The following is a 26495-nucleotide window of genomic DNA, read 5'->3' on the forward strand; positions in this document are numbered from 1 at the left end:
AATATAGGAGCAGCCCAAATCTCTACCTCAGTACTGCTCAAACCTGAACCCTTAAGTGTGCATAAAACAGCATGGATTACCGGTAGAATGCTCTCTTGCTGCTTCGTTACTTTCAGCGTGTAGGTAAAGCCCTGCTTTGTGCTCCTCCAACCTATTAGAGGGGATTTGTTGCCTACTTTGGAATCCTGCCTTAAGTGCTGTTTGGAAGCAGGGACCTTCCATAATGTTTTGGGTTTTTTAGCACTTAAAAATCTATTTGTGTGCTCAGAATAATCCTAAATATAGAATAAAATCCAGATTGTGTTAAATAATAATCATAAAACAAGCAAGGCAGTATTCCCCCAACCTGATAAATCCATCAATCCTGCTGCAAGGTGTATTGACATAGAAATATGTCAATATAGGAATATGCCTTCCTACAGCAAATGAGCATCAGTTCCTGGCAGGTGTTCCTTAAAAGGAAAATTACCTGTTGTGTTTTGGCAGCTACTGGAACCTTATCAGCACCACTGTAATATGTATATTGTGGTGCATCCATACAAGTGATAGGGCTAGGAATGGGTTTAGCACCACACACGATTTTTTTGGACCTTCTTTTCAAGGGCAGGTCTGTGTAGAGTGCCCGATTACCATACCGTATGTAACAATGGATAGACCATTTACCTCCAATGAGAGGCTGCGGTTGGTGTATCAGAATAGGTGGTGGTAAAAGGCCGCCGCCTGATTGTTGGTTGGCAGGACTGAAGCTTGATTAAGTAGAGCAGAGTTCCCCAAACCTGGGTTTTCAGCTGTTGTTGGACTACAACTCCCATCATTCCTAGCTAGCAGGACTGGTGGCCATGGGATTGTAGTCCACAGCTGGAGACCCAAGTTTGGGAAACCCCGCAGTAGAGCTTTGGAAGTTTTTAACTCCTAGGTAATATCAAACCTTTTCTAGAATGGATAAATCCTTCCCTCCCAAATTGCACGGACCTACTACCAAAACAGATCACGGAGGCATTTTGTTTATTAATTATGGCCACCGCTGCTTCTGTAGCAGTATATTCCAGAGGTCAAGTCTGCATTCTTTGTGGGGAACAGTATTATCATTGCCTTTATTCCAGTCCTGCCCAGTGTTCAATTTAATTGGATCCCCTCATTTATTTTTAACACATGTTGTAAAAGCAGCTTGGGCATAGCAAATCATGATCAAAGATTTTTGTTTAAAGCAAATCAGTTAACTTTGTGCTATTAATATTAATCATTCAGCTCCAAAGCACTTTCAAATAATGTCTGTTGTGGGCAGGAAAAGAAAGAGAGAAAAGAAAACTTGCTGCTTGGGGTGCTGCTTATAAGTGACCTGGCACTTGCACTTGACTTGAAGTATCTCCTTCACAATTAAGTTTCATGAAAACAAAAGAGAACAGCAGTAAATTTGCGAAAGTTACTGGCTCAGAAATATTTACTAGCCTATCTGCCCCCCCCCCCGATACCTAAAAGAAAAATGAACCAACTTCAGCAAAGCACTGCTTCCAGGTCATCGTCACTTGTCAGGAGACGGATAGCAAGCATGTCTTCTTTTCTCATGGAATTTCAGAGTTCTTCATACAGTTCAGTACTTTGTAAAAATCAGCACATTCACTTAAGTTCTAGAAGTTCAGTAGTGTAGGTGTCCCACAGGACCAGTGTTGCATGTTACCTATTGAGGTGAGGGGAAGCACAAATGATTCATGCTTCCTGTTCTTTGTGCTGCTTGGGAACTTACAGACAGTGAGAAGAAAGAGTTTCCAGTGCTGTCCTAGCATGCAATGGGATGTAAATGAGTAAGACTTAAGGCACTGCGAATAATTGCCGAAAACGGTCAATATAAACCATTTCCTGTCCCTCCCCTCCAGTAATTTGGCCATGCTTGAAGACACTATCTGTACCAAATAGATTTATATATCTGCTCATCTGCATAACAGTACAAGCTAAAGAGAAAAAAATGCATCTAGAATTCACACTGCTACTGTGCTTTTAAGTTTGTCACATCCAATTTTTAGCCTCCTCCGGAGGCTCGAGGCAGGTAATAAACATGCATTAAGTAACAGTGGTAAACAAGTGTTCCTAATTACTCCTTATGTCACATGTCTTCTTAGCCACCCCTTTCCTAAAGCTGCGCATTTATTTGCTTTTTAGTCCTCTCTTACACAGCTGAGTCATTCCATATTCCTGGCAAAAGTGCACTGCTTTGTTTCTTGCATATTCTTTGAATACCTCTGCATAGCTTCCATAAGTGGTTTCATTGTCATTCTGCAGTGTGGTCCTTATAATATGAACTCTTGCCAGGCAAGCATACGCTATACATATTTATATATTCTTAAAATAGCTGTTGTGCTTCACCTTTGTAAAATGTGTGCACAACGCTTTATAGCTGCATTTATTTTTGACAAGTAAGGTCTATGTGGGTGGCATGCTGTTGAAAACATCTACAGTTGATCATGTTGCACTGGGCTGGAGGGAAAGAACCCCCAAGGTCTATAGTATGGTTTTGTCAAATAGTTGCAATAGAATGTAGTTGCAAAATTAAAGTGGAAGCAGACCCTACAGTCTTTTGTGTTTTTCTTTTTAAATGCAGGGATTGGCGCATCTCCATGCCCACCATGTGATTCATCGGGATATCAAAGGGCAGAATGTATTGCTAACAGAAAATGCAGAGGTGAAACTGGGTAAGTTAATTAGCCTGTTCTACTCACTTTTTTCCCCTCTGCTGTTGCTGTTCTTCCATAAAGCAATAGGCAGCATTTGCTATCCAGCTGAAGAGAAGAGGGTTGCAAATCTATATTTTAAAAATAGATTACCGTATTTTTCGCTCTAAAAGACGCACCAGACCATAAGACGCACCTAGTTTTTGGAGGAGGAAAACAAGAACAAAAATATTCTAAATCTCAGAAGCCAGAACAACAAGAGAGATTGCTGCGCAGTGAAAGCAGAGATCCCTCTTCCTGTTCTGGCTTCTGGGATAGCTTCGCAGCCTGCATTCGCTCCATAAGATGCACACACATTTCCCCTTACTTTTTAGGAGGGAAAAAGTGAGTCTTATAGAGCAAAAGATATGGTATTTCTTACTTTCTCCTCCGCATTTTAATGTTTTAGCCAACATGAAGCTAAACTATGCAGGCTATAACTGGTCATGCCATAAACATTAAGCTCTGAGGTTTCAGCTTTCTTTCTCTCCCCCCTACCCACCTCCATGTGATGGGAAGAGGGTATATGTTTTGCAATACTTGGCAAAACCTGCAAGTACTACCCTCACCCCAGTGACAGGACCACGGCAAGGAACTGCACACAGATGGGGTGGCAAGCATGTTGCTCATCATGAAGAGTATTTTAGCGCTGAAAGTGTCTAGGAACCAAACTTGGGACAAGGTTGCCACAATGGGTTTGGTCACCATTTGAGGGTCCAAACAGCACTCTCTTGCTAAATTGCAAAGCGAGACTTAAATAAAGCCTTGGGGAATAAGCACAGGGCCCTATAAGCCTAGACCCTCTTAATCAACGGTGATTATGCACGGCGCTCCAGATTTATAAAACAAAGTTATCAAACTTCATTTAAAAGATGTGTAGCCTGCCTTCCAACTATGAACTGCATTCAAGGATTCCTGAAAACTCCAGTTAAAACAATTAAGCAACAACAAATACAAATATAACAGCAGCACAGCTGATAAAACATGCTAGTTAATATTAAAAGCTTGGGCAGAAAGGATTAATTTAGCCTGCACTTTGAAAGGCAGCAGTGTTGGCACCATGTGAATCTCCCTGGGTAGGGAATTCCAGCATCTGTTTTCCATCCATGCCTGTGTCAGATCTATAAAAGACTACTTATTGTGATGCAACTAAATAGCTAAGCTGTTTTCTCATTTTGAGGGCACTGATTCACTTCTAGATTCCACTTGTAGCATTTGTGTCTTGACCCTATTCAATCTCTGCTTAGTTTCTGTATCTCTTAATCTGACTTCAGAGCATTTTTGCTTGTTGAGTAGGTTGTTCCTGGTAACAAGTAAATAAGAGGGTTGCCTTGGTTCTCCAGTGAATAACCATGCTGCCCAAAAAGAGCTGCTGGTATAGCATGCATTTTAGGAAATTGTATTTTTTGATACAGAGATTAATTTCTGTGTCAGAAAGTCTTCTGCCCTTGTTCGCACTTAATGTTAAGCCATGCCATGGCTTAGCATGAACAAGCACGTACGCAGCTTCCTAGAGAGGATATTGCTGCCATTTTGCTCCTCCCTTGCTGTTGTGCTCTGTGGCGTCGTGGTTTGGCTTGCTATGTTGTCCAAACCCACATTTGTGGTTCAGCTCTCCCTGACAAACAATGATCTGTAAACACAGAACAAACTTTGGTTACGGCTCACGGTATGTCTGGAGAGAGACCAGGTTCAGGTGACACACTAAGCTAAATGGTTTGATTTAGTATGTGCAAAATCTGCTAAATGTGGCACATGGCCCTTGATTATTCCACCCTTCTTCCTTCAAAAAGGGAACCACTTACTTGGCTTTGTGCATGCAGCTAGATAGAAAAGAACATTCTGTGGACAATGTTCTTGCAGCCCTTTGTTTGATATGGATGCTATCTTGCCAGTAAACCCATGAGATGTGTTGAAGATTACTTTCTACTAATGAGCCGAATACCTTCTAGCATCGATCCGTATAAATGTCCATTTTAACTCATTTTCCGAATTGTAGAAGCCTTGGTATATATCTGCAACATATTGCCAGAACACCTATTTATTTTACAGTGATCCTGGAGATCTCGCTTCAGTGTGTTTTGATTCTTCTTTTTTCTGTTCTTGATGTAGTGGACTTTGGTGTTAGTGCTCAGCTGGACAGGACAGTCGGCAGGAGAAATACCTTTATTGGCACGCCTTACTGGATGGCCCCAGAAGTTATTGCCTGTGATGAAAATCCAGATGCTACATATGACTACAGAGTAAGAGAAATATTAACATAGCTGTTGGGGTGTATTGAGTGTTCTACAAATTCTGTATTTATCATATGTGCTGTGCTTGGAAGACATGACTCCCCCCCCCACACCTTGCTTTTCTAAGGAATTTCTCTTACAGTTGATTAAGTGGAGTGGAAAGCAGGCACAGACAGTATAACCTAATAAATTAATGCATGTAGTATAAAGCTTAACAGTGCATTTCCTACACGGAAAACTCCTATATAGAAAGGAGCATGAAACCTACATGTGACAATCTTAAGACAACATTTCCATTTTTGTGTGTGGCTTTGTGCAGCTTGTGTGTGTGCACAGTGAAAATAAATACATGGGCAGTCAAAGTTGAGTGTCTGCACACAAGTTTCATACTCCCTTCTCCCCTCTCTCACACTCTTCATAGAGGGCTTTCAGTGTTGGAAATCATAGAATCATAGAATCATAGAGTTGGAAGAGACCACAAGGGCCATCGAGTCCAACCCCTTGCCAAGCAGGAAACACCATCAGAGCACTCCTGACATATGGTTGTCAAGCCTCTGCTTAAAGACCTCCAAAGAAGGAGACTCCACCACACTCCTTGGCAGCAAATTCCACTGTTGAACAGCTCTTACTGTCAGGAAGTTCTTCCTAATGTTTAGGTGGAATCTTTTTTCTTGTAGTTTGGAACCATTGCTCCGTGTCCGCTTCTCTGGAGCAGCAGAAAACAACCTTTCTCCCTCCTCTATGTGACATCCTTTTATATATTTGAACATGGCTATCATATCACCCCTTAACCTCCTCTTCTCCAGGCTAAACATGCCCAGCTCCCTTAGCCGTTCCTCATAAGGCATTGTTTCCAGGCCTTTGACCATTTTGGTTGCGCTCCTCTGGACACGTTCCATTTTGTCAGTGTCCTTCTTGAACTGTGGTGCCCAGAACTGGACACAGTACTCTAGGTGAGGTCTGACCAGAGCAGAATACAGTGGCACTATTACTTCCCTTGATGTGAAGGTAAAGGTAAAGGGACCCCTGACCATTAGGTCCAGTTGTGACCGACTCTGGGGTTGCGGCGCTCATCTCACTTTATTGGCCGAGGGAGCCGGTGTACAGCTTCCGGGTCATGTGGCCAGCATGACTAAGCTGCTTCTGGCGAACCAGAGGAGCAAACGGAAACACCATTTACCTTCCCGCCAGAGTGGTGCCTATTTATCTACTTGCACTTTGACGTGCTTTTGAACTGCTAGGTAGGGATGAGCAGGGACTGAGCAACGGGAACTCACCCCGTCACGGGGATTCGAACCACCAACCTATTGATCGGCAAGTCCTAGCCTCTGTGGTTTAACCCACAGCGCCACCCGCGTCCCATTGGAAATGTGAAGGTGCCCCTAAATTCTCCTTTCCTCCACTCTTTCTTTCTGTGCAGCTCACATGAAACTGGGCCAAGGGTCACCCCTGGTAGATATGATTCTCCCATCCCACCTCCATTTCTTCTTCTGTGAAAGGAGAACTGAAGTTCAGCTTCAAAAGAAACCAAAGTTTGTTGTGTTGTGGTTTAAGACCCTGGTTTCTTTGGACATTTGCAACTGTGATTTGTTCTAAGAGTAAGCTTTCATTCTTCCCTAATGTGAGGAAGCGGGGGGAAGCAAGCATTCACCCATGCCATGGTTTAGTTGTTCATCTGAAACTGGTATTAGATATGAGATGATTGTCCTTATTTGACTTTTTCTGTCTGAGCATCAATAGATGCAACAAACGTCAGCCTTTATGGGCTATCAAGGTTAAATGGTCTTGTTTCATAACTTGTTTCCTTCTCCTTCTCCTTTAAAGCTAGGTTCCTTTTAAAGCAGCCCTATGGAAATCTCTAAGCACCTCTTAGGCAACCACAGGAGAAAAGAGAATAAAATATTTAATTCTCATTGCTAGAAACAGTGCATTAATCTAAACAAAGCTTGGGAACTTGAAATCCTTAATTGCCTTTGAGAATAAGATCTTACGTAAGACGAGATACTATTTTTATTAGGTATATCATAGCGCTCTGAAACACAGTCGATTTTGAGAATATGTGAGAGAAGGGAAGGACAGAAGAAGTGGACAGGGAGCATCATCATCATCATCATCATTAAAATTTCTATACCACTCTTCATCAAAAGGTCACAGAGCTGTTTACAATATTAAAAACACAAAGAATACCTACCCTAATAACAAACAAAAACAATATCGCTACCACCACCACAGCCATAGATTGTTAAATTAGCTAAAGGCCTGGTTATAGATAAATGTTTCTGGCTGGCACCCTTCAACAAATGGGGAGCCATGGCAGGAAAGGCCTGTTCTCATGCTGCCACCCTCTGGACCTCCCACGGAGGAGGCACACAAAGAAGGGCCTCAGGAAATGAGCCCTGGTATCTCATCATGTGCAAAAGAAGATAATAATAATAATAATAATAATAATAATAATAATAATAATAATAATAATAATTATTTATTATTTATACCCCGCCCATCTGGCTGGGCCTCCCCAGCCACTCTGGGCGGCCTCCATAAAAACCAAAAATACAGTAAGATATCACACGTTAAAAACTTCCCTGAACAGGGCTGCCTTAAGATGTCTTCTGAATGTCAGGTAGTTGTTTATCGCTTTGACATCTGCTGGAAGGGCGTTCCACAGGGCGGGCGCCACTACCGAGAAGGCCCTCTGCCTGGTTCCCTGTAGCTTTGCTTCTCGCAATGAGGGAACCGCCAGAAGGCCCTCGGCGCTGGACCTCAGCGTCCGGGCAGAATGATGGGGGTGGAGACACTCCTTCAGGTATACTGGACCGAGGCCGTTTAGGGCTTTAAAGGTCAGCACCAACACTTTGAATTGTGCTCGGAAACGTACTGGGAGCCAATGTAGGTCTTTCAAGACCAGTGTTATATGGTCTCGGTGGCCGCTCCCAGTCACCAGTCTAGCTGCCGCATTCTGGATTAGTTGTAGTTTCTGAGTCACCTTCAAAGGTAGCCCCACGTAGAGTGCATTGCAGTAGTCCAAGTGGGAGATAACCAGAGCATGCACCACTCTGGCGAGACAGTCCGCAGGCAGATAGGGTCTCAGCCTACGTACCAGATGGAGCTGGTAAACAGCTGCCCTGGACACAGATTTAACCTGTGCTTCCATGGACAGCTGTGAGTCCAAAATGACTCCCAGGCTGCGCACCTGGTCCTTCAGGGGCACAGTTACCCCATTCAGGACCAGGGAATCCTCCACACCTGCCCGCCTCCTGTCCCCCCAAAACAGTACTTCTGTCTTGTCAGGATTCAGCCTCAATCTGTTAGCCGCCATCCATCCTCCAACCGCCTCCAGACACTCACACAGGACCTTCACCGCCCTCACTGGTTCTGATTTAAAAGAGAGGTAGAGCTGGGTATCATCCGCATACTTATGAATTCAGGCACTGATAATGTTACGAATTTGCAGTTGTTGTGATAGTGGTGAATAAGGCTGTCTTTTTAGCTATCACAGTGTCCTGAAATTGCCACCTAGTGGGTCTCTTCTGGGAAATCAAAGTGTTCCTCCACCCATAATAGTTATCTCCTGTCTGTTATTGCTGACAGAGACATTTCTATCTCTGGGCAGCACTAGAATGTTAAGATTTTCTTTAATCTACCAAACATCCTGGAAAAAAGTCATTTTATGTATCTCATCCTACAAGAGCATTGCGGGAATACTTGGGAACTAGAACTTAGGACAACTAGCCTGTGGAAAAACAGCAGTAGCATCTTAAGTCTTCTTGCCTCCTATAATCAGAAATTCATCCCTATGTTTATTTTGGAATAGAATAAGCAACATGGCTGTGACCTCTTTGGAGTAATTTTTTTAGCCTTCCTCTTCAAGTGTGTATTTTAGGAGTCTTCCTTGAGCTTAGTTTAGCTCCATATTTGCTTTCTGTTGGTGTCAGCACCCCTCAATTTTGTTTGGTTTCTATGTAATTACATTCACCAAATAGCAAAAAGCTTTTGATTTGTAAAAATTCCAGAAATGTTACTTCATGGAGGGAAGACATGGGGGTTTGTTGGGGGGGGGACTGTAAAGGAGGGAAAAAATTATATATTACTTAGAGTTTGACTTAACACATGAGATTGGCTGTGTAGATGCTAAACAATAAGTTCTCCATTAGTCAGTTTAAATATTCCTATTTGGGTATTGTTTTCCCCACCCATAATAAGGTAAAAGGAAAAGTCTAGGTTTATGCAATTTGATATGCAGTGCATCAGAGACTGAAAAGAAAAATGGATTAAAGTGTTTGCTAACATATGGCGTCTTTTTGCAGAGTGACCTTTGGTCATGTGGCATTACAGCTATCGAGATGGCAGAAGGTGCTCCTCGTAAGTGATATGTATCCATTTTCTACTGGCCTGAGGTTTTTTTTTGTTTTTTTAAAATTCTGAAACCTATATTTTAACTTGCTCTTTGTAACCGAAGCTTACACTTGAGATTTTTGAAAGCACAACGGTCGATTTCTGTTCTCTTGGATTCCCACCCCACCTCCTCTAGCAGCATAAAAATAAAGCACTATAAATAGCCCTGTGCCAAATCATTACTTTGTGGTTGTGCTAGGGCTATAGAAACAAAACAATGGGAGAAACCTTGTAACTGAGATTTATTGAATCCATATAAACTTTCTGATGAGAGACATCAGATCTTCAAACAGATATGCTGCAGCAGTATCAATGCTTTGTGTTTGTGTAAACTGTAAAGAACAATCTTTAGTGGATAGTCTTGCCAAGGAAACTTAAGTCTCAAGTCCCCCCCCCCCCCCGTTTCTATGGGTTATCAGAAATAGCAATTTCCATAAAATGCCTCGGTGCAGAGAATGAAATGCTTTTTTTTCTTATTTATTTCTAGCTCTCTGCGACATGCATCCAATGCGCGCCCTGTTTCTTATTCCTAGAAATCCTCCTCCACGGCTAAAATCTAAGAAATGGTATGTGGTTGCTATAATGGGAAGTTGTGTATTGGTTGTAATACAGCATTTTTCCTTTCACAAGTCAGAAAAGCCATGTTTGGACATAATGCAGAACCACTGTTCAGAGCTACATCGAATGTGCCTTGCCTCTTTTCAGGCTTGTGTGATCTGCTTTCTCTTCCTCTTCCTATGCTCAGGAGCAGTTCAGAAGTTTTCACTTTCCTTTAAATGTTGCTCAAACTTAGGATCGTGATTTAACATAACTATGATGAGTTTCAGAATAAGAAAAATTGGAACTGTGAATTATAAAGCTGGGTTGCTAAAATCAACCAAAGGTGGTGTTAAACATGGTCCTTGGTTGGGATGAAATGACCAGGAAAAGCTTTCGTATTCAAGCCCAGCAGGTTGCTAGGGTTGTTTACAGTGGTGCCCCGCAAGACGAATGCCTCGCAAGACGAAAAACCTGCTAGACGAAAGGGTTTTCCGTTTTGGAGGTGCTTCGCAAGACGAATTTCCCTATGGGCTTGCTTCGCAAGACGAAAATGTATTGCGAGTTTTTCCGACTCCCCCCCCCTTTCCCCCCTTTTTCTAAGCCGCTAAGCTGCTTATCCGCTAAGCCGCTAAAAGCCGCTAAGCCGCTAATTGCGCTAATCCGCTAAGCCGCTAATGGGCTTGCTTCGCAAGACGAAAAAACCGCTAGACGAAGAGACTCGCGGAACGGATTCTTTTCGTCTTGCGAGGCACCACTGTATATAGTGCTGAACTGAGGTTTAGTGTCCAAAAGTGGCCATTGTATTACTTCTAAAGACCTGAAAAATAATTCACAGGTGTCTGAAAATTCTTAATTACTGAGTGAGAGCCCGAGCTGAGATCATTATATAGTTTTAATGGTTCTTAACAATGCTTACACGTTAAAATAAAGGACAAAAAATAGGCATGGTTGACACCAGCTTCTTATTAGGCTGACAAATTCTGCAGCCACTGAAGCTGAAAATGACACAACATATAATAAGGGAGTGGGCAAATGCCACCCAACTCCTGGCTTCCATGTTGAAGGTATTTGTTAAAATTCATGAAGTCTTTCACTATAATAATTGCAAACAGCGAATGGTATGGCTATCCATCTCACCAGATGACAGAAATTCATTAACTCTATCAGATTGTATTTTTAAGCCAAACCACTTTTATGTATAACTTTGACAGCCTCTGAGAACCTCAAGGTGACTCTAGTTATGTTCAGGAATGCAGAGTTCTTGTGCTAATGTTTTAGAACTCTTTTTATAAATTACATTTAAGGAAATTAAATGGAGTTGTCCTTTGTTGAATTTGTGTGTGTGTGTGTGTGTGTGTGTGAGAGAGAGAGAGAGAGAGACAGAGAGAGAGAATGACTGATCATGTGCACCTGAGGTTCCTGTGGATCTCAGGTTGGTTGGCCAGAATGGGGACTCATGCTAATTTAAAGCTATTTCCCCAGGAAAAATGGGCTCAGTTTGAACCAGGCACTTATTTACCATTTATTTCTAGAAAGATAACTCTCTAAATTTGTATAGCACTGCTTACATTTGTTATTGAGTTAGAAAAATGTGATAATGACTCCCCTAAGATCCTTAATGTAATTGCTTTTCCTTGTGAAGTTATTGCCCTCACATTTTGTGTCGCATTCAGCCAAGTTTGTTTGTCAGAGATTGGTCCTGCCACTTTTTAGGATGCAAGGTGAACCTTGCTAAATAAATTCTGATCTTGTCAAAGTGACTTGAAATGTGTGTCATTTTCTTTTTGCTCAGGTCAAAAAAGTTCTTTAGTTTTATAGAGGGCTGTTTAGTGAAGAACTATATGCAAAGACCTTCTACAGAGCAGCTTTTAAAACATCCATTTATACGTGATCAGCCAAATGAAAGGCAAGTCCGAATCCAGCTTAAAGATCACATAGACAGAACCAAGAAGAAGAGAGGCGAAAAGGGTATGTGATCTTTTCGAAACTACAGCCACAGTGTTTGTGTGCATGTTGTAGTAGTAATGTTTGTTCTAGAGCGGTATATAAAATAAATCACAGGTGTTCTGGATTACAAACTAAGGACCAAACTAGATGCTCACTTAACATGTAGCATGCAGGTATATATTTTGATTTCCCTTAAATAATTGCAGGTTACAGGTAGGTCGATTCTTGCTGGGTGTGAGGAGGGGAGGCTTATTTCTCCAGTGCCACATCATGATCCCAAGCAATCCCAACTTTCTGCATGGCTAGAAGCCATTGGCTACCATGGGGAATTTCCCCTCTAAGGCTCCTAGCCATAGCTCATGGGGAGGAAAAATCTACCTTCCAAACATGGTGGGACAATGAAGAGATCAGACCTCCCTCATGCTGCCTTCCCAGTAAGACACCCACCCTCCCTGCCTATAATTTAAGGAAAAACAAGATTGCATGCTATGCATTAAATGAATACAATCAAACCTTGGTTGTCAAACGTAATCTGTTCTGGAAGCCTGTTCGGCTTCCGAATCATTCGACAACCGAGGTGTGGTTTCCGATTGGTTGCAAAAGCTTCTTGCACTCAAGTGGAAGCTGGGTCGGACGTTCAGGTTCCAAAAAAGTTTGAAAACTGGAGCATTTACTTCCAGGTTTTCGGCGTTCGAGGGTTTCTAAAACGGCCTCCCTAAAATTCACATCATTGCTATAGTTGTTGTTGCTTTTTTAAAAAACCCTCATGTTGGTGAAATTGCCTATTATTATCTTTATCTCAGAGCTTTCCCAAAGCTTTGGCTGATAAAACAGCTTTTGAATAGAACTCCTATGTTCTGTTTGGAATGTGGGGTTTAAACATTGCGGGATAATTGTTTTCATGAATGTTTTCTCCTGCCACATTCTCCCCACCCTACCCCACCCCACTCCTACCAGATGAAACTGAATATGAATATAGTGGAAGTGAAGAAGAGGAAGAGGAAGTGCCTGAACAAGAAGGAGAGCCAAGGTAGTGTATCTCTAACATGTTGATCCAACAGAGAAATGTTAGGGGTCAGTTAAAAATTCTGTGGACATCTGGTTTGCAAGATCACCAAACTCAAGAAAACAAGAGCAGACCAAAGGCCCATCTGGTTGAGCATCCTCTTCTCACAGTAGCCGGACAGGTGCCACCAAGCAGGTCCTGGAGTGTAACAGCACCCTCCCTGCTTTAATTCCCAGCAGCAGGTATAAAGGGCCAAGTTGCCTCTGACAGTGGAGGTACAACATAGGCATCTTGGCTCATAGCCTTTGATAGCCCCACCCTCCATGACACTAAAGTCTTACTCTTAAAAGGCAGGGGTAGAATCCTTAATATTAATGATTGGTGTAGAATAAGGAGTTTCTCTCTCTGTGTGTGTTTGTGTTGGGGGGCAGGGAATCTATTTTATCATTTGTCCTGAACCCCTGTTAGGATTGCCATCCAGCTTAGAGTTGAGTGTGCGGCAGCTTGGAACATTTTGTTTGAGCACAGAAAGCTCACCAAGGTTCAAATCCCAGCTTAGGTGTGAAGCTCATTTGCTTCGTCTTGGCCTAATCCTCTCCGCAAGATGGAATAATGTTTAAATGATTGCAACAACGGCACATGAGTGGTCCAGTGTCACATGACCAGAAGCAAAGCAATGACCTCATTTCCCATCATGCAGGGGCAAATGTAAAATATTGTTTGCTTGCTCAATATTAAAGATCTCGAAATACTAAACATACCAAATGGTAGCCTAGGCAAGTCTTGGGATATGATAAGCACCTCAAAGCATAAAGATGCTTGAGACATTGCAATGAATAACTTGGAGATTACTAAGAACCAGCTGTGTGTGTGTGTGTGTGTGTGAGAGAGAGAGAGAGAGAGAGAGAGAGAGAGAGAGAGAGAGAGAGAGATCATTTCCCCTTAAAAACAAGAAAGCAAAACACCCAGATTTTTGTTCATACTTCTGGAGAAAATTGACAACATTCTGATTTCTGCTGATTTGGCACTCCCAACCCCCCTCCTGCAGTGTTACTGTACATTTTAGTGTTCCCCAGGGGAAATCAAAGAAAGATGTGAAATGAAAAAGTTCCCAGCAGCATGCTTGAGTTATTTACTTACTGGCTTTTGTTCGGGTTTGTTTGGGTTTTAATAACTCCCCCCCTCTCCTCCTTACAGTTCTATTGTTAATGTGCCTGGAGAATCTACCCTCAGACGTGATTTCCTGAGATTGCAGCAGGAAAACAAGGAACGTTCTGAAGCTCTTCGGAGACAACAGCTGCTACAGGAACAGCAGCTCCGAGAGCAAGAGGAATACAAGCGACAGCTGCTGGCAGAGAGACAAAAGCGCATTGAACAGCAGAAAGAGCAGAGGAGAAGACTAGAAGAGGTAGAAACAGGCCAGAACAGAAAAGTCTACACTTTTTACCTTTTGTTAAAAGGGCCAAAGGATATAGATTCTAGCCTAAGATCCTGAAAATGCTGGGGCCCCTGAATAAACACCTCCTGCTGTAGCGTTTCTGATTCTAGAGTACTTGGATTGAGGCAATAGGTCTAATGATCAGGAACAGCCAAGCCAAAGGGGGAGTTTTATTTGCCTGTTTTGCAGCTTCCTTTCTGTCCTGCAGTGTCTGAATTGGGTGCTAAAGCTTGGTGGCTATCAGGCCATTTCAATAATAATAATAATAATAATAATAATAATAATAATAATAATAATAATAATAATTTATTTATACCCCGCCCATCTGGCTGGACTTCCCCAGCCACTCTGGGTTCCAACAAAATATTAAAATACAGTAATGCATCAAATATGAATGATATGATGTCATGATACAAAGCCCACAAAATGTAATCCTAGCCTAAACATGCTGAAAGTAACCAATATCTGCCTGCTGGATTATTCACCATGAGGTGTGCCAACTGTATGAGGCTGAGGCCTCTACAGCCCCACCCCCCAATGTCCACTGGGAAGGGGCTCAGCCCCCCAATCTTGAGGGGATAGAGGAAGCCTGGCAGGGTGTCACCCTGGGCTGTGCAGTGTTGGGAGACGCCATGCAGACTAGTGCATCCTGGCAATGAATTTTGATAGTAAAGAAGCCATGGATTGCTTTGTTTTGGGTAGTGGGTTTAAGGCTATCTATATAGCATTTTCCCATATGTTTTGTGACAGGGATTACAGGAATGTTTTATACAATAAGTAGGTTCGGGGGATGTAATGCCAGCCCTTTTAAAATATGGGATTGCTTTCCAAATACTGGCACACACCCAGATGGATTTGACAGAGGTTTTTTGCAGAGTTGCATTGGAAATCCATTCTTTTTCAGAATTTAAATAAGAGTTTGAAAGCCAACGTGGTATATTAAATGGAGTATGTGCCCTGAATGTGAGAAACCCCAGCTATGCACTGAGATAGAATCCAACAAAGATCCTGGTGAACTTCTGCAATACATGTCCCAACAACCCCTTCCTTAAGACAATACATTCTTGTGTTCTCTATAGCTATTCAGGATGGATATTAGGCAAAGCAGCAACATAAGCTGGGCCTGTAGAAAAAGCCCCAAAGTCCTGCAGTTCATAATAGTATTGAGATGGGCTGCAGGGGCTTTTTTTTGTAGGCTGTGTGTGTGGACTGCTGAGCTGCAAGTCCAACCTGGTCTCCCACCAGCAGCAAAATCGGTGGCAGCTACACTGAACGAGGCACCTCCTCACTCATTTGTGTATTGCCGTTGATAGGTGATTGGGGTTCTCCTAAAACAGGAGGGAGTGCTCCATTGTTTCCCAAGCCGCCCCCGGAAACATTGGAGGAGATGTCACCGTCTGATCAACTTTTTAATCACACAGAGCATTTTTGCATTAGTGGCAATAATATTACTTATTATTATAATATTTATTCTACACCTTTCCTCCAAGGAGGCAAGAGGGCATAAATAGTTCTCCCCTTTCTCATTTTATCCTCACAGTAACAGTGTGCAGTAGGTAAGGGTAAGAAACTGTTACTGGCCCAGCGAGCATATTTAAGGATTTTATATGGAAGCCAACCTCAAGTTGGGAAGCAACATTTAAATTTGATTGATGCATCACCCTGTTTCTAGTATCTGCCACTTTTGCATGTATTGCTTCATAGATTTGTTTCATGCTGTATATAAATTAATGTGCATTTAGAAAAACATCCACACAGAAATTCAAATTTAAATATGTACTGTATATAAATAGCATTTTTGAAAAATATATATCTTAAAATATATATTTTTATAGTGTGTTCCTTTCAGATATGCTGCATTTTGATATTGTATCGGGCCAATTACTGCATTCCAAAATTTGGGAATTGGAAATCCAAAGGATGTTCTGGTCAGGAGGTGCAAATCTGACCAATGTTTTTGCAAAAAACTCAAGTATCCTTAGACAGAAAAATAAAAAGCTGAACTTGGTTGATTTAAGAGTTAGGCGAGGTGAGACGTTTGTATACATCACAATATATACATATTTTAAATGCAGCAACAAAGAAGAGAACGGGAGGCTCGGAGGCAGCAAGAGCGGGAGCAAAGAAGGAGAGAGCAGGAGGAGAAGAAACGAATGGAGGAAATGGAAAAGAGGCGCAAGGAAGAAGAGGAGAGAAGGAGAGCAGAGGAGGAAAAGAGGAGAGTAGAGAGAGAGCAGGTAAGTCAGAAAAAATGCAAATTAAGTATGATTTCCCTCCCCACCAGAACAAAATATTGAAGAAAACCAGCAGGAAGCCTTGCGTGGTCAAAGAAACATCCATATTGCATGTAAAAAGAATATTTGTTGCATTAAAAAGAATATTTGTTGCATATGTCACATCTAATGGCTTCAAAATACAATTTTATTTAGGGGTGGGACACACACCCAAAGAAGGCTGGAGAAGCTGAGCTTTATATTGAATTATATTTGGCTCTTCGCTCCCCTTCTTAGTCACTCGCTATAGCACATATGGAAATTTATTACACAGAGCTATGGCATTTAAATTGCTTGACATGGTGGGTGAATTTCCATTACATTCATTAAACTGAGGCAAGATGGGCCTTAGGTTTTGTGCTGTTACGATCTTTCAAACGCCAAAATCAAACTGTGCATATATATATTTTGCAGGCTTGTACACTAAAATGCCTTAATAGGGGCCTGTTTTCCAAATCGTATCAGCCTTGCCTGCTTAAAATGAATTATAATTTGATACATGATGTAAAAAATCAAATCAAATGCCTTAATATAAGTATCAATGTCAGTACTAGGAAAACAATATTCCGTGTAAGTGGTTACATAATTGGGCCTGAAATAACTTAACACTTTGTATTCAGGAAAAAAAAAATAGCGCTTGCCACTATGGGTAATTGTACTTGGATTGCAACAATTTCCCCTCCCCTGCTGTGACTTTTATTTTGAGAATTCTGAAATGGTAAAAATGAATATTAAGTAATTGAAGCACATAATGGCAGAAATGTTACCTACTATTAGATACCCATGTGTGCTAGGTTGTCCTATGAAATGGCGGTAAATTGCCCCAAATCAGGAAATTCTGCATGCAGAAGAAGGCCTCTGTAGCCCTGCGAACATGCGGAGGCTATACACCTCGTCTCACTCCCAACATCCCTTTTCCTGCCAGCTCTGGGGTCAGTCTATCATGCATTGAGAGGGAAGATCTGAATGGGAAATCTTCACACATTAGGTCGATCATCCGGAAGTTTCTAAGCACATTCAGGAGAGCATTCTGCCTTCTGCATTCATGCACAATTTATGAAGGTCTGAAGCTCTAGCAGTTGGGGACAGGGATGTTTGAGGTGGGACTAGGTGGGCAGTTCTGCCCCTTCCGCACGTTCTGAGAAGAGGGCTCCTGCGTGCCGCAGACATCCACCTCGCACTGCACATCTGGGCCCCATTGAATGGGACGGTGATGATGCACAAATCCATTTGAGGTTACTAGTTGCATGCGACTAGAATTGGACCGGGGCTAAGGGGGGAAAAACCCAACCTTCTAACAATACAATGGCAACTCAGAGAGATGTTATTCAAACTCTATCATTATGGCTGATTTTAAGAAATTACACTTCTGTCTTCACTTCACCTGAACTCTGGATTTGCAAGAGGTGCATATAACAAATCTGTATACATCATTTCTTTTCCTTCATGAGATTTCAAGTAGCTCCCATTTTGCCACAGCACTGAATCATTAATTGCTTTTGCATACACTGTCTCTCTGTGTTTGAGTGCATGTGTTTTATGTTACCTACATTTATTAATTTGCATGGTAGGATGTTCTTAGCTTTGGATATGGTGCTGCATATTTAGGCTTGGTTTAGTGGGCCAGACAAACCAGTGTTTGACTTCTGAAGTGTAAGGCTTAGATTTCCAGATGAAAAGGCTTTTTTGGTCTTCTACCTGTTCTCTAGTGGATGTTTGTTTGTTTGTGTTTTGTCATAACCACCACATACTTGGGCAAGACTGGCATTGCTTTGATGACAGAGGCTAGGATAATCTACAGTCGAGGTTAGAGTTGTGTTTGGCAGAGTAGTTACCTGTGGGAAGCTTGCAAAAGGGATGCCTTAACGAAGCCTGGCTCTAGCTGTTGCTAACGGTTCATCACACAGTGCCTAAAACTAATTATTTTAAAAAAAGTTGCATGTGGTTTTGCGTTGGCTGTGTTGGTAAGACTTGTTGTGTTTTTAACTCTCGGTTTGTTTCAAAAATACATTTTTGCTTATTTTTTTCTTTAATAAACATTTTTCAAAATTCATCAGACAACCTAGGAACTATTCCCACCTGAATTTCTCAAATACCATCTTAGTCTTTTAGTGGAGTACTTTTCAGCCATTACTTAGGTCAGTTTTTCCTGAACTTGGGTCTCCAGCTGTTTTTGGACTACAACTCCCATCACTCCTAGGTAACAGGATGTGGTCAAGGATGATGGGAAATGTAGTCCAAAAACAACAGCTGGACTCCTAAGTTTGGGAAACACTGCTTTAGGTGATAGGGTTTTCTTAACTTGTTCACTGAGGATTCACAAGAAGTGATTCACCAGAAGTGAATTGTCGCCTGAAGGTTGCCTGGGGTGGTTTTGCTACTCAGGTGGTTTCGATGCATTCCTGTTGTGAACAATTTTATTGCTGGGTAATTTCTGTGTGACAGGAGTATATCAGGCGACAGCTAGAAGAGGAGCAGCGGCACTTGGAAATTCTTCAGCAGCAGCTGCTCCAGGAGCAGGCCATGTTACTGGTAACGCACCTGTATCTGTTTTTGTTCAGTAGCAATAGGTTTTTTCCCTTTCTCTGGCTGGTGTCCCAGGCTTTTCCCAGTTGGACACAACTGAGTTTTACTGTATGCACAATAGAACTTGGAACAAAAGCCATTTATGTGATAGCGCATTGGGCTGGCAGGCACATGTGAAAATTACTGTATCACAGTGCAATAAGAGTAGATTTCTGTTTTTAAAGTTGGGGATGTACCAGCTTGGTAGTCAGGTTTTTTTGTTTTTTTGTTTTTGGAACAGCCCTCCTTAGAATAACAAGAGTGCAGACCATAATATTTATTCTTCTTATTATTAAACACTGAATATAAAGGCCAGGTTGTTGTCTCCTTCCCCCTTCCCTTCCCCTATCTTGCCTCCAAAAATACACTGTCCTTCAAGATTACACTTGATTGCTCTTCTTTAAAAAATAATTCAATTAATTAAAACGCCACTGTTCCTTTGGGTTTCCAGTCTTGCTCAGGTTAGCATAAAACATCGCCAAGAAAAAACCAATACCAAAACCCAATACGTGCTCCTTGGGGTCCAGTTTTAATGGTTGGTACACTCGGTTGCATTGTAGCAACAGTATACCCTTGGTACTCACGTCTTGACTGCTGACCTGTTTTCTCAAAGGAATATAGATGGCGGGAAATGGAAGAGCACCGACAAGCAGAGAGGCTGCAGCGCCAGTTGCAACAAGAGCAGGCGTATCTCTTGTCACTTCAGCATGACCATAGGCGGCAGCAGCAGCAGCAGCAGCAGCAGCAACAAGAAAGGAATAAACAAAATTATCATACTCCTGAGCCCAAATCCCATTATGAGCCTTCTGAAAGACCACGGGAGGTAACTGAAATTTTGAAATTTAGCAAGCTTTCTTCAACGCTTATCCATTTAAAACATTTATGCTCCATATATACATACAGTGGGGACCCAACTTTCGAGTTGCGAACGCGGCAAATCTGAAAGTGGGTTTGCCGCTCACATGTGCGCGTGAGTAGAAGTGGTCTTCCAGTTATGGAATTTTGGGGATACGGCTGGGCCTCTGGAACTGATCCTGTATGTAACTGGAGGTACCACTGTGTGTGTGTGTGTGTGTGTACACACAGAGGGACAGAGAGAGAGACATATTCATTCCAAGGAACTCAGGAAGGGCTACATAGTTCCTCTAGTTTATCATCACAATTATCCTGCAAAGTAGCTGAGGCTTAGAGTGATGATTTGAACCCGCTGCCTTTGCAGAGATGCCCAGTCCTGGATGTTGAACAGTATTGGGAGCCAGTGTGCTTCAGAGGTGGAAAAATGGACTCTACGATTCTGTGATTCTTTTAAAGCCTTTTAGGATTGGATCTATTTCCGCCCATTCTGTATGCAAGCGACCGTTATATCATTTTTCAGCAATAGACTCCATATATGTGTGTAATTTCATGTGCGTGTTATGGAGAATGCCACTACCAACCCTCTGGAGGAACAAAGTGTGATGAATACACTGTAGGCAAGGATCAGAGGTGGGCTGATTTTCCAGCCATTTTCAGTTTTTCAGCCATTCTTGAGTTTCTCATTGAGAAACTGATAAATCTTCTAAGGGACTCCTGGGTTTTCATGCCCACACTTTGCAAACCTTTGCAGTCGATCATTATGTAGAAACACTGTTGTTCTCTCTCCCCCCCCCCCCCCAATTTCTGGTTGTGTGTGTGTGTCAGTGTCAAAGAGAGAACCATTTTACTAGTTAGACAGACAAAGTAATTCAAATGTGCTTTTGTAGTTGATGTAACTTTTGCAAAGTTTTGTCATACCTGGTATTCCTTGAAATCTCACAAAAGCCACAGACAATCTTCCCGCTCAAATATGGCTGTGCAAGTCCAGCTCACGTACTTTCTGGTTTTTCTTTCAGGTTGACGATAGATATAGGAAAAATAACCAGGGCTCCCCTGAAGCACAGTCTAAACAGACGAGCAAAGTGTTGGAGCCACCAGTGCCTTCAAGATCAGAGTCCTTTTCAAATGGAAATTCCGAGCCTGTTCAGCCTTCACTGCAAAAGCCAATGGAACCACAGGTAAAGGCAGAAAAGGTCTCTGGGAGAAGTATGTGGGAAGGTGAGGAATGACCGAGAGGTATGGAAAGCCACAGATACAAATGAACAACGTGAGGATGACTGTGTCTTGGAAAACACGTTCATTATGTGTGAATGACTTGTAACTCCTGCGCTAAGCCAAGCTAGCTAACACCTCCTTTTTTTCTTTTCTCCTGGTAAAACTTAAACTTGCCCTGACTTCCTGCAGCTTTCCTTAAAAGTTGGGTGGGTTGTAAGGAAGAAAAATGTGTTTTAGTGTATTCTGTTGAAAAACTTGCGATGAAATACAGAAACACTTGCATTCCGCCTGCTGACTTGATCTTTTGGAAGGACAGCGATGCAGCAGTTGACCCAGAATCTCATTCCTTTTTAATGGTGGTTTCCCTAAAAATTCTTTCAGTGACAGCTGAGTCATCTAGTGGCATGACTTAAGTAGCAAGCTACTGATGGCAAAAACAAACAAACCACTGCATTGCACTTCTGCAATCAAACAGACTTAGTCCGTCTGTGAAAGCAGTCTTTGCCAGACAGCCATGTAACTAGGTCTCCAGGTGTAATTTTACCTTCATGATTGCTTTTGAGGGATGATTCCTTTGGCTACAAACCAATTTCACTGATATGTGCCCCTACAAACCTATTTCACTGATATGTGCCCCTTTCTTTTTACTTAAGGATTAAAAAACAACAACTGAGTTCCTAGTTGAATTCATTTCATGGGATTCTCTCTGTATATTTATGGGTGACACCATGTAGATTTAATATATTTTCAGAAGTAGCCACCTCTAACTTTTTAGCCCTGTTCAGGTACAATCTATATACAAACAGGTTGTTGTTCACCTCTGTAGCACAAGTGCAGAACCCTCTTTTATTTTGAGGTGATGTGTTAGAAGAAAATAACCTGTTTTTGAAAACCTTAGCCACTTTTGTAAATATTTGGCTATTACATTTTAATAGATCTTTGAAACCTGTACAGTGGCATAGGTTGTCAGTAGAAGCTCAAGTAAACACTTTTCTAAATATCTCTAAAATGCAGTTTTAATATAATACACTTATGCTAGAAGCTTGCAGCAAAACAAATTGGCCGCTTCAAATCACTATGTGAAATTGTGGTGGTGTCGATTGGGACGGCATTTTGCTCCCCTTTTAATTTCCTGTCTTCTTTTTCCTTGAACCACTTAAAATTCCTTCATTCTTCCTATGTTTGCAGTCTTATTCCATCTACTTGACTCCTGGGTTCCTCATTCCTAAGCTCCTCCTACACTCTGGCGATTCTGTACAATATCCCTTTATGACATTTTAATCTCGGCAACACATGATCCTTTTTTTCTGGATCTAAAAGAAGCTGACCTGCAAACTGTTAAGAGTCTGTTCAGCTGAACATTCCATGCCGGTGGATCAGCCAAAATCATCAGGGACTTTATTGCCATAATCAGAATTTGATACACCCGCAATACTTGCTCTGAACAAACACACACATACATCCACTTTCTCACACTCTTGTTGCATTTAATTTTGCCCAGTGCTCACTGTGCTCAGAGTCCTGTGATTACTTGTTTGTAGGGTGAGCTTGAATCTGGACTACTTCCCAGATTAATAGAAATGGGGTGAATTTGGAAGCATTGAGGAAAACATTTCCATTTCCTTTCACAATATTAGGAGGGGGGGATTTACTCTGGTGTGTTTATTTACTTTTTAAAAATGTCCTTAATGAGGTGTGCAGGCTGTGGTGGAAAAGAGTACTTAGCAAAATTATGTATACGTATATCCCCAAAAGAGGTGGCTATTGCAAGGCTACCCTTGGAGGGTTCAGAGTTAACTATGGATTTAAAGCTGTGCTTCCATAGTGTGTGTGGTCATACTTATGTGTCGTCTCTAATGTGCATCTCTAGTATAAATTACCTGTGACACATACAATATGTGTATATTGTTTTTTATACAGCATAGTGTATGTGCATGTTATATAATGCCACTGTGCACATATTTTCAGCCAGTGACTGCTGAAAATGTAAAGGGTGTCTTATTTTTGTTCTATGTGATTCTGTCTTAATGCCTTAAAAGCAACTTACTACGTGATCTAAAGATGCCGGCAAATTGTTTTGAAACCAGTATATACCGTACTTTTCCGTGTATAACACGCCCCCACGTATAAGATGCTCCCTATTTTGGGGGACTAAAAATTAAGGAAATGGGGGGAGATTGCACAGCTAAAACTAACACACACACACGCGTTGCAACAGCCTCCTAAACATCTGTCCCCCTTGCTAGCAGAAGCAGCCTATTGCCTGCCCAGTTGCCGCAGCAACAGCCAATCAACACCATCTCTTGCTGCAGACACCAATAACACGCTGCAGACTATCTCCGGCTCGTGGCATCAACCAATCCCATGCCCCCCCCAAGCACTGCCCATTTATAAGACGACCCCTATTTTAAACATAATTTTTCAGTAAATTTCAGTAAAAAGATGGAAAAGTACGGTATTTGCCAATATTATTTTTTACTATTCCTTTTGATTTGATACTTGGATTTGAAAATTTTCATCTGGCATAGGTTCCGCAAGATGGAACTTGCCCTTATCTCTTCCCATTAATTTGTGTGCCCAGAGCATACACCTTCCAAAATGCTGATTTTATGTTCTCCCTTGCTTTTAAGCTCGTATTGATTTTCAACCACATGCTTGCCTTACATCATATCCCAAGTTGTGCTTATCCCGCCACCCAAATACCCTCTTTGCCTTTTTTATTCTGTGTTTTGATGGGGGCGGGGGGAGCCCGTGTGAACAGAACGCATTGAATGTTCTATGTTTTGTTTTCTTCGTAAGGTACAGTGGTCCCATCTGGCATCTCTCAAGAACAATGTTTCCCCTGTCTCGCGGTCCCATTCCTTCAGTGACCCTTCTCCCAAATTTGCACATCACCATCTTCGCTCTCAGGACCCAAATCCACCTTCACGCAGTGAAGTGCTAAATCAGAGTTCTGACTCTAAGTCTGAGGTACCCGACCCCACCCAAAAGGCCTGGGCTAGATCAGACAGTGACGAGGTGCCTCCAAGGGTAAGGAAGTAGAAAGACAGAATTTTGAATTTTTTTTAACAAAAAGAAACAAAAAGCAAAACGAAAGTAATGAAAGGCATGCGCTAGATTTTTAATTAGTGAATTGCACACCCACAAGAGTGACACTGGTATCAGAAACAGTACTTTAGGCAAGGAGTTCTCCCTCCCCTTCTTCAGCCAAGATCTTACAGGAATTTCTGCCCTAACCTAACACAAAAATGTTGTGTGGGCAGTGGCTGTTATATAGAAGTAAAATATTATGCCAAGTGATGTAGAGAAGAAAACATATGAATAGCTGAAAGCTATCTCTTTGCCTCTAAATGGAATATCAGGCTTTAAACCGGTAGTTTTGTTGAGACATTTCTATCCACAAAGAAAGTGTTTTCTTGCTTGGTTTACTTCTGTCAAATATAATCTTGCTTTCCCCCAGTTCTCTGCCTTCTACTGATCCATTACTAGGCATTTGTTGGCTCCTTAGAGCTTAATTTCCTAAATTTCCCATGCTATTACAGCAGATTGCTTTTTGCATCCCTTGCTTCAAAGTCCTGTGTTCTAAACCGTCATGGTAGTCTGTGAGTGGGTATTTGTGTTTGTTTGCTAGTTACCTACTAAATTCTTACATTCTTTCTAGCATCTTAGATGCAGTCCAAAATGAGCTTAAGGACTTTTAGAACTATTTTGTTCAAAATGCTAGTGTTTTAATAATGTACCCCAATGCATTGTTGCAGCAACATGTTGTTCTTTTGCTATGCCGTGTTATCTGAATTGTTTATTCTTCCATGCAAGGTACCTGTGAGAACAACATCCAGATCACCTGTGTTATCTCGCCGAGATTCGCCGCTGCAGGGCAGTGGACAGCAAAATAACCAAGCAGGTCAAAGAAATTCCACAAGGTTGGTGGTATTGGGTTTCCCACTTCAGCTATTGGGAGGAGCAAATTGGAATCCATTGTTCCCCAAAAACACTTAGTGTTGAGAGATGCTGTTGTAAGGCAGTTTCTGCTGTATCTGAGAAGCTTCTAAGGGCAAGTTTATACAGTCTTATATAGGAAGTTATCTCATGCCATTCAATGATAGTTGGTTTTCTTTCGGAACCACATCTTATAGCATGTTCGTAGGTAGTGCAGGCAAAAGGCTTTGAATGACTCTTAGTCAAGATGCTCTGAGTGGGAACCAACCCCCCCAATTGCACCCACCTCTTCCTCTCACCTGTTGTCTGTTCTCATGCTTCCTCCTCTTGGGATCGGTCCATACCACCTCTCAGTAGGACATCACAAGCCGTGTGAAAGTTACTGTTTCTTCTCCTTGCTCCTCTCAGTAATTGCTCATTCAGAGAGGGCTACGAGGCTTTATTGGGATTGGAAATGGGCAGTCTGCTGTGGCATGATAACGCTGGTCCCAGACACTGGGCCTTTTCGTAGTGTTTGTCTGATTGTATCTCCAGCTAGAGATAACCTGAAAGCAATTGTGCGTGCGTCATGAAGTGCTTGTTCGACCTAGAATCATAGAATTGTAGAGTTGGAAGAAACTTCAGGCGTTTCACGTATTCATTCTGACTACTCATGAGAACGTGAGATTAAAATAACAACAACAATAATATAATTTATTATTGATACTCTGCCAATCTGGCTGGGTTTCCCCAGCCACTCTGGGCAGCTCCCAACCAAATATTAAAAGCACAATACAGCATTAAACATTAAAAACTTCCCTAAACAGGGCTGCCTTCAGAAGTCTTCTAAAAGTCAGATAGTTGTTTATTTCCTTGACATCTGATGGGAGGGCGTTCCACAGGGCAGGTGCCACTACCGAGAAGGCCCTCTGCCTGGTTCCCTGCAACCTCACTTCTTGCTTTGAGGGAACTGCCAGAAGGCCCTCGGAGCTAGACTTCAGTGTCCAGGCTGAACGATAGAGGTTGAGATGCTCCTTCAGGTATACTGGGCCGAGGCCGTTTAGGGCTTTAAAGGTCAGCACCAACACTTTGAATTGTGCTTGGAAACGTACTGGAATAGTGATAGAGGACTAAGAATGTCTTCCGGAAAAAAAGAAGCATTGTTAAGGCAATAAAATAAAATATTAACCTTGATCAATGTGGGTTTTTTAAAAACAAACAAACACCTTTTATTTTTATTTTTCCACATAGCAATATAGAGCCTCGCCTGCTCTGGGAAAGAGTGGAGAAGCTGGTGCCAAGACCTGGGAGTGGAAGTTCCTCTGGTTCCAGCAATTCCAGTTCACAGCCTGGGTCACATCCTGGGTCCCAGAGCGGATCGGGAGAGAGATTCCGAATGAGATGTAA

The 26495-nt window shown here is 42.0% G+C and overlaps 1 protein-coding gene across 4 annotated transcripts in view; it reads left to right on the top strand.

Moving 5' to 3' along the window:
* The window catches only part of MAP4K4 (mitogen-activated protein kinase kinase kinase kinase 4), a 135388-nt gene that overhangs the window by 83231 nt on the left and 25662 nt on the right, over window positions 1-26495 (top strand). For 2 of the 4 annotated variants that reach the window (XM_081858393.1, XM_081858394.1), the window contains exons 6-19: window positions 2597-2687; window positions 4818-4948; window positions 9244-9298; window positions 9819-9897; window positions 11664-11839; window positions 12776-12848; window positions 14022-14232; window positions 16338-16499; window positions 18981-19067; window positions 19714-19923; window positions 20972-21133; window positions 23970-24200; window positions 24987-25093; window positions 26340-26491. In XM_081858393.1, the coding sequence (XP_081714519.1) occupies window positions 2597-2687; window positions 4818-4948; window positions 9244-9298; window positions 9819-9897; window positions 11664-11839; window positions 12776-12848; window positions 14022-14232; window positions 16338-16499; window positions 18981-19067; window positions 19714-19923; window positions 20972-21133; window positions 23970-24200; window positions 24987-25093; window positions 26340-26491 (1927 nt within the window). The remainder of the gene's footprint in view (window positions 1-2596; window positions 2688-4817; window positions 4949-9243; window positions 9299-9818; window positions 9898-11663; window positions 11840-12775; window positions 12849-14021; window positions 14233-16337; window positions 16500-18980; window positions 19068-19713; window positions 19924-20971; window positions 21134-23969; window positions 24201-24986; window positions 25094-26339; window positions 26492-26495) is intronic. The other 2 variants (XM_081858395.1, XM_081858396.1) reach the window with 1 other exon arrangement.

This window comes from Podarcis erhardii (assembly GCF_964252035.2).
Source record: "Podarcis erhardii genome assembly, chromosome: 4".
NCBI classification, from domain to species: domain Eukaryota; kingdom Metazoa; phylum Chordata; class Lepidosauria; order Squamata; family Lacertidae; genus Podarcis; species Podarcis erhardii.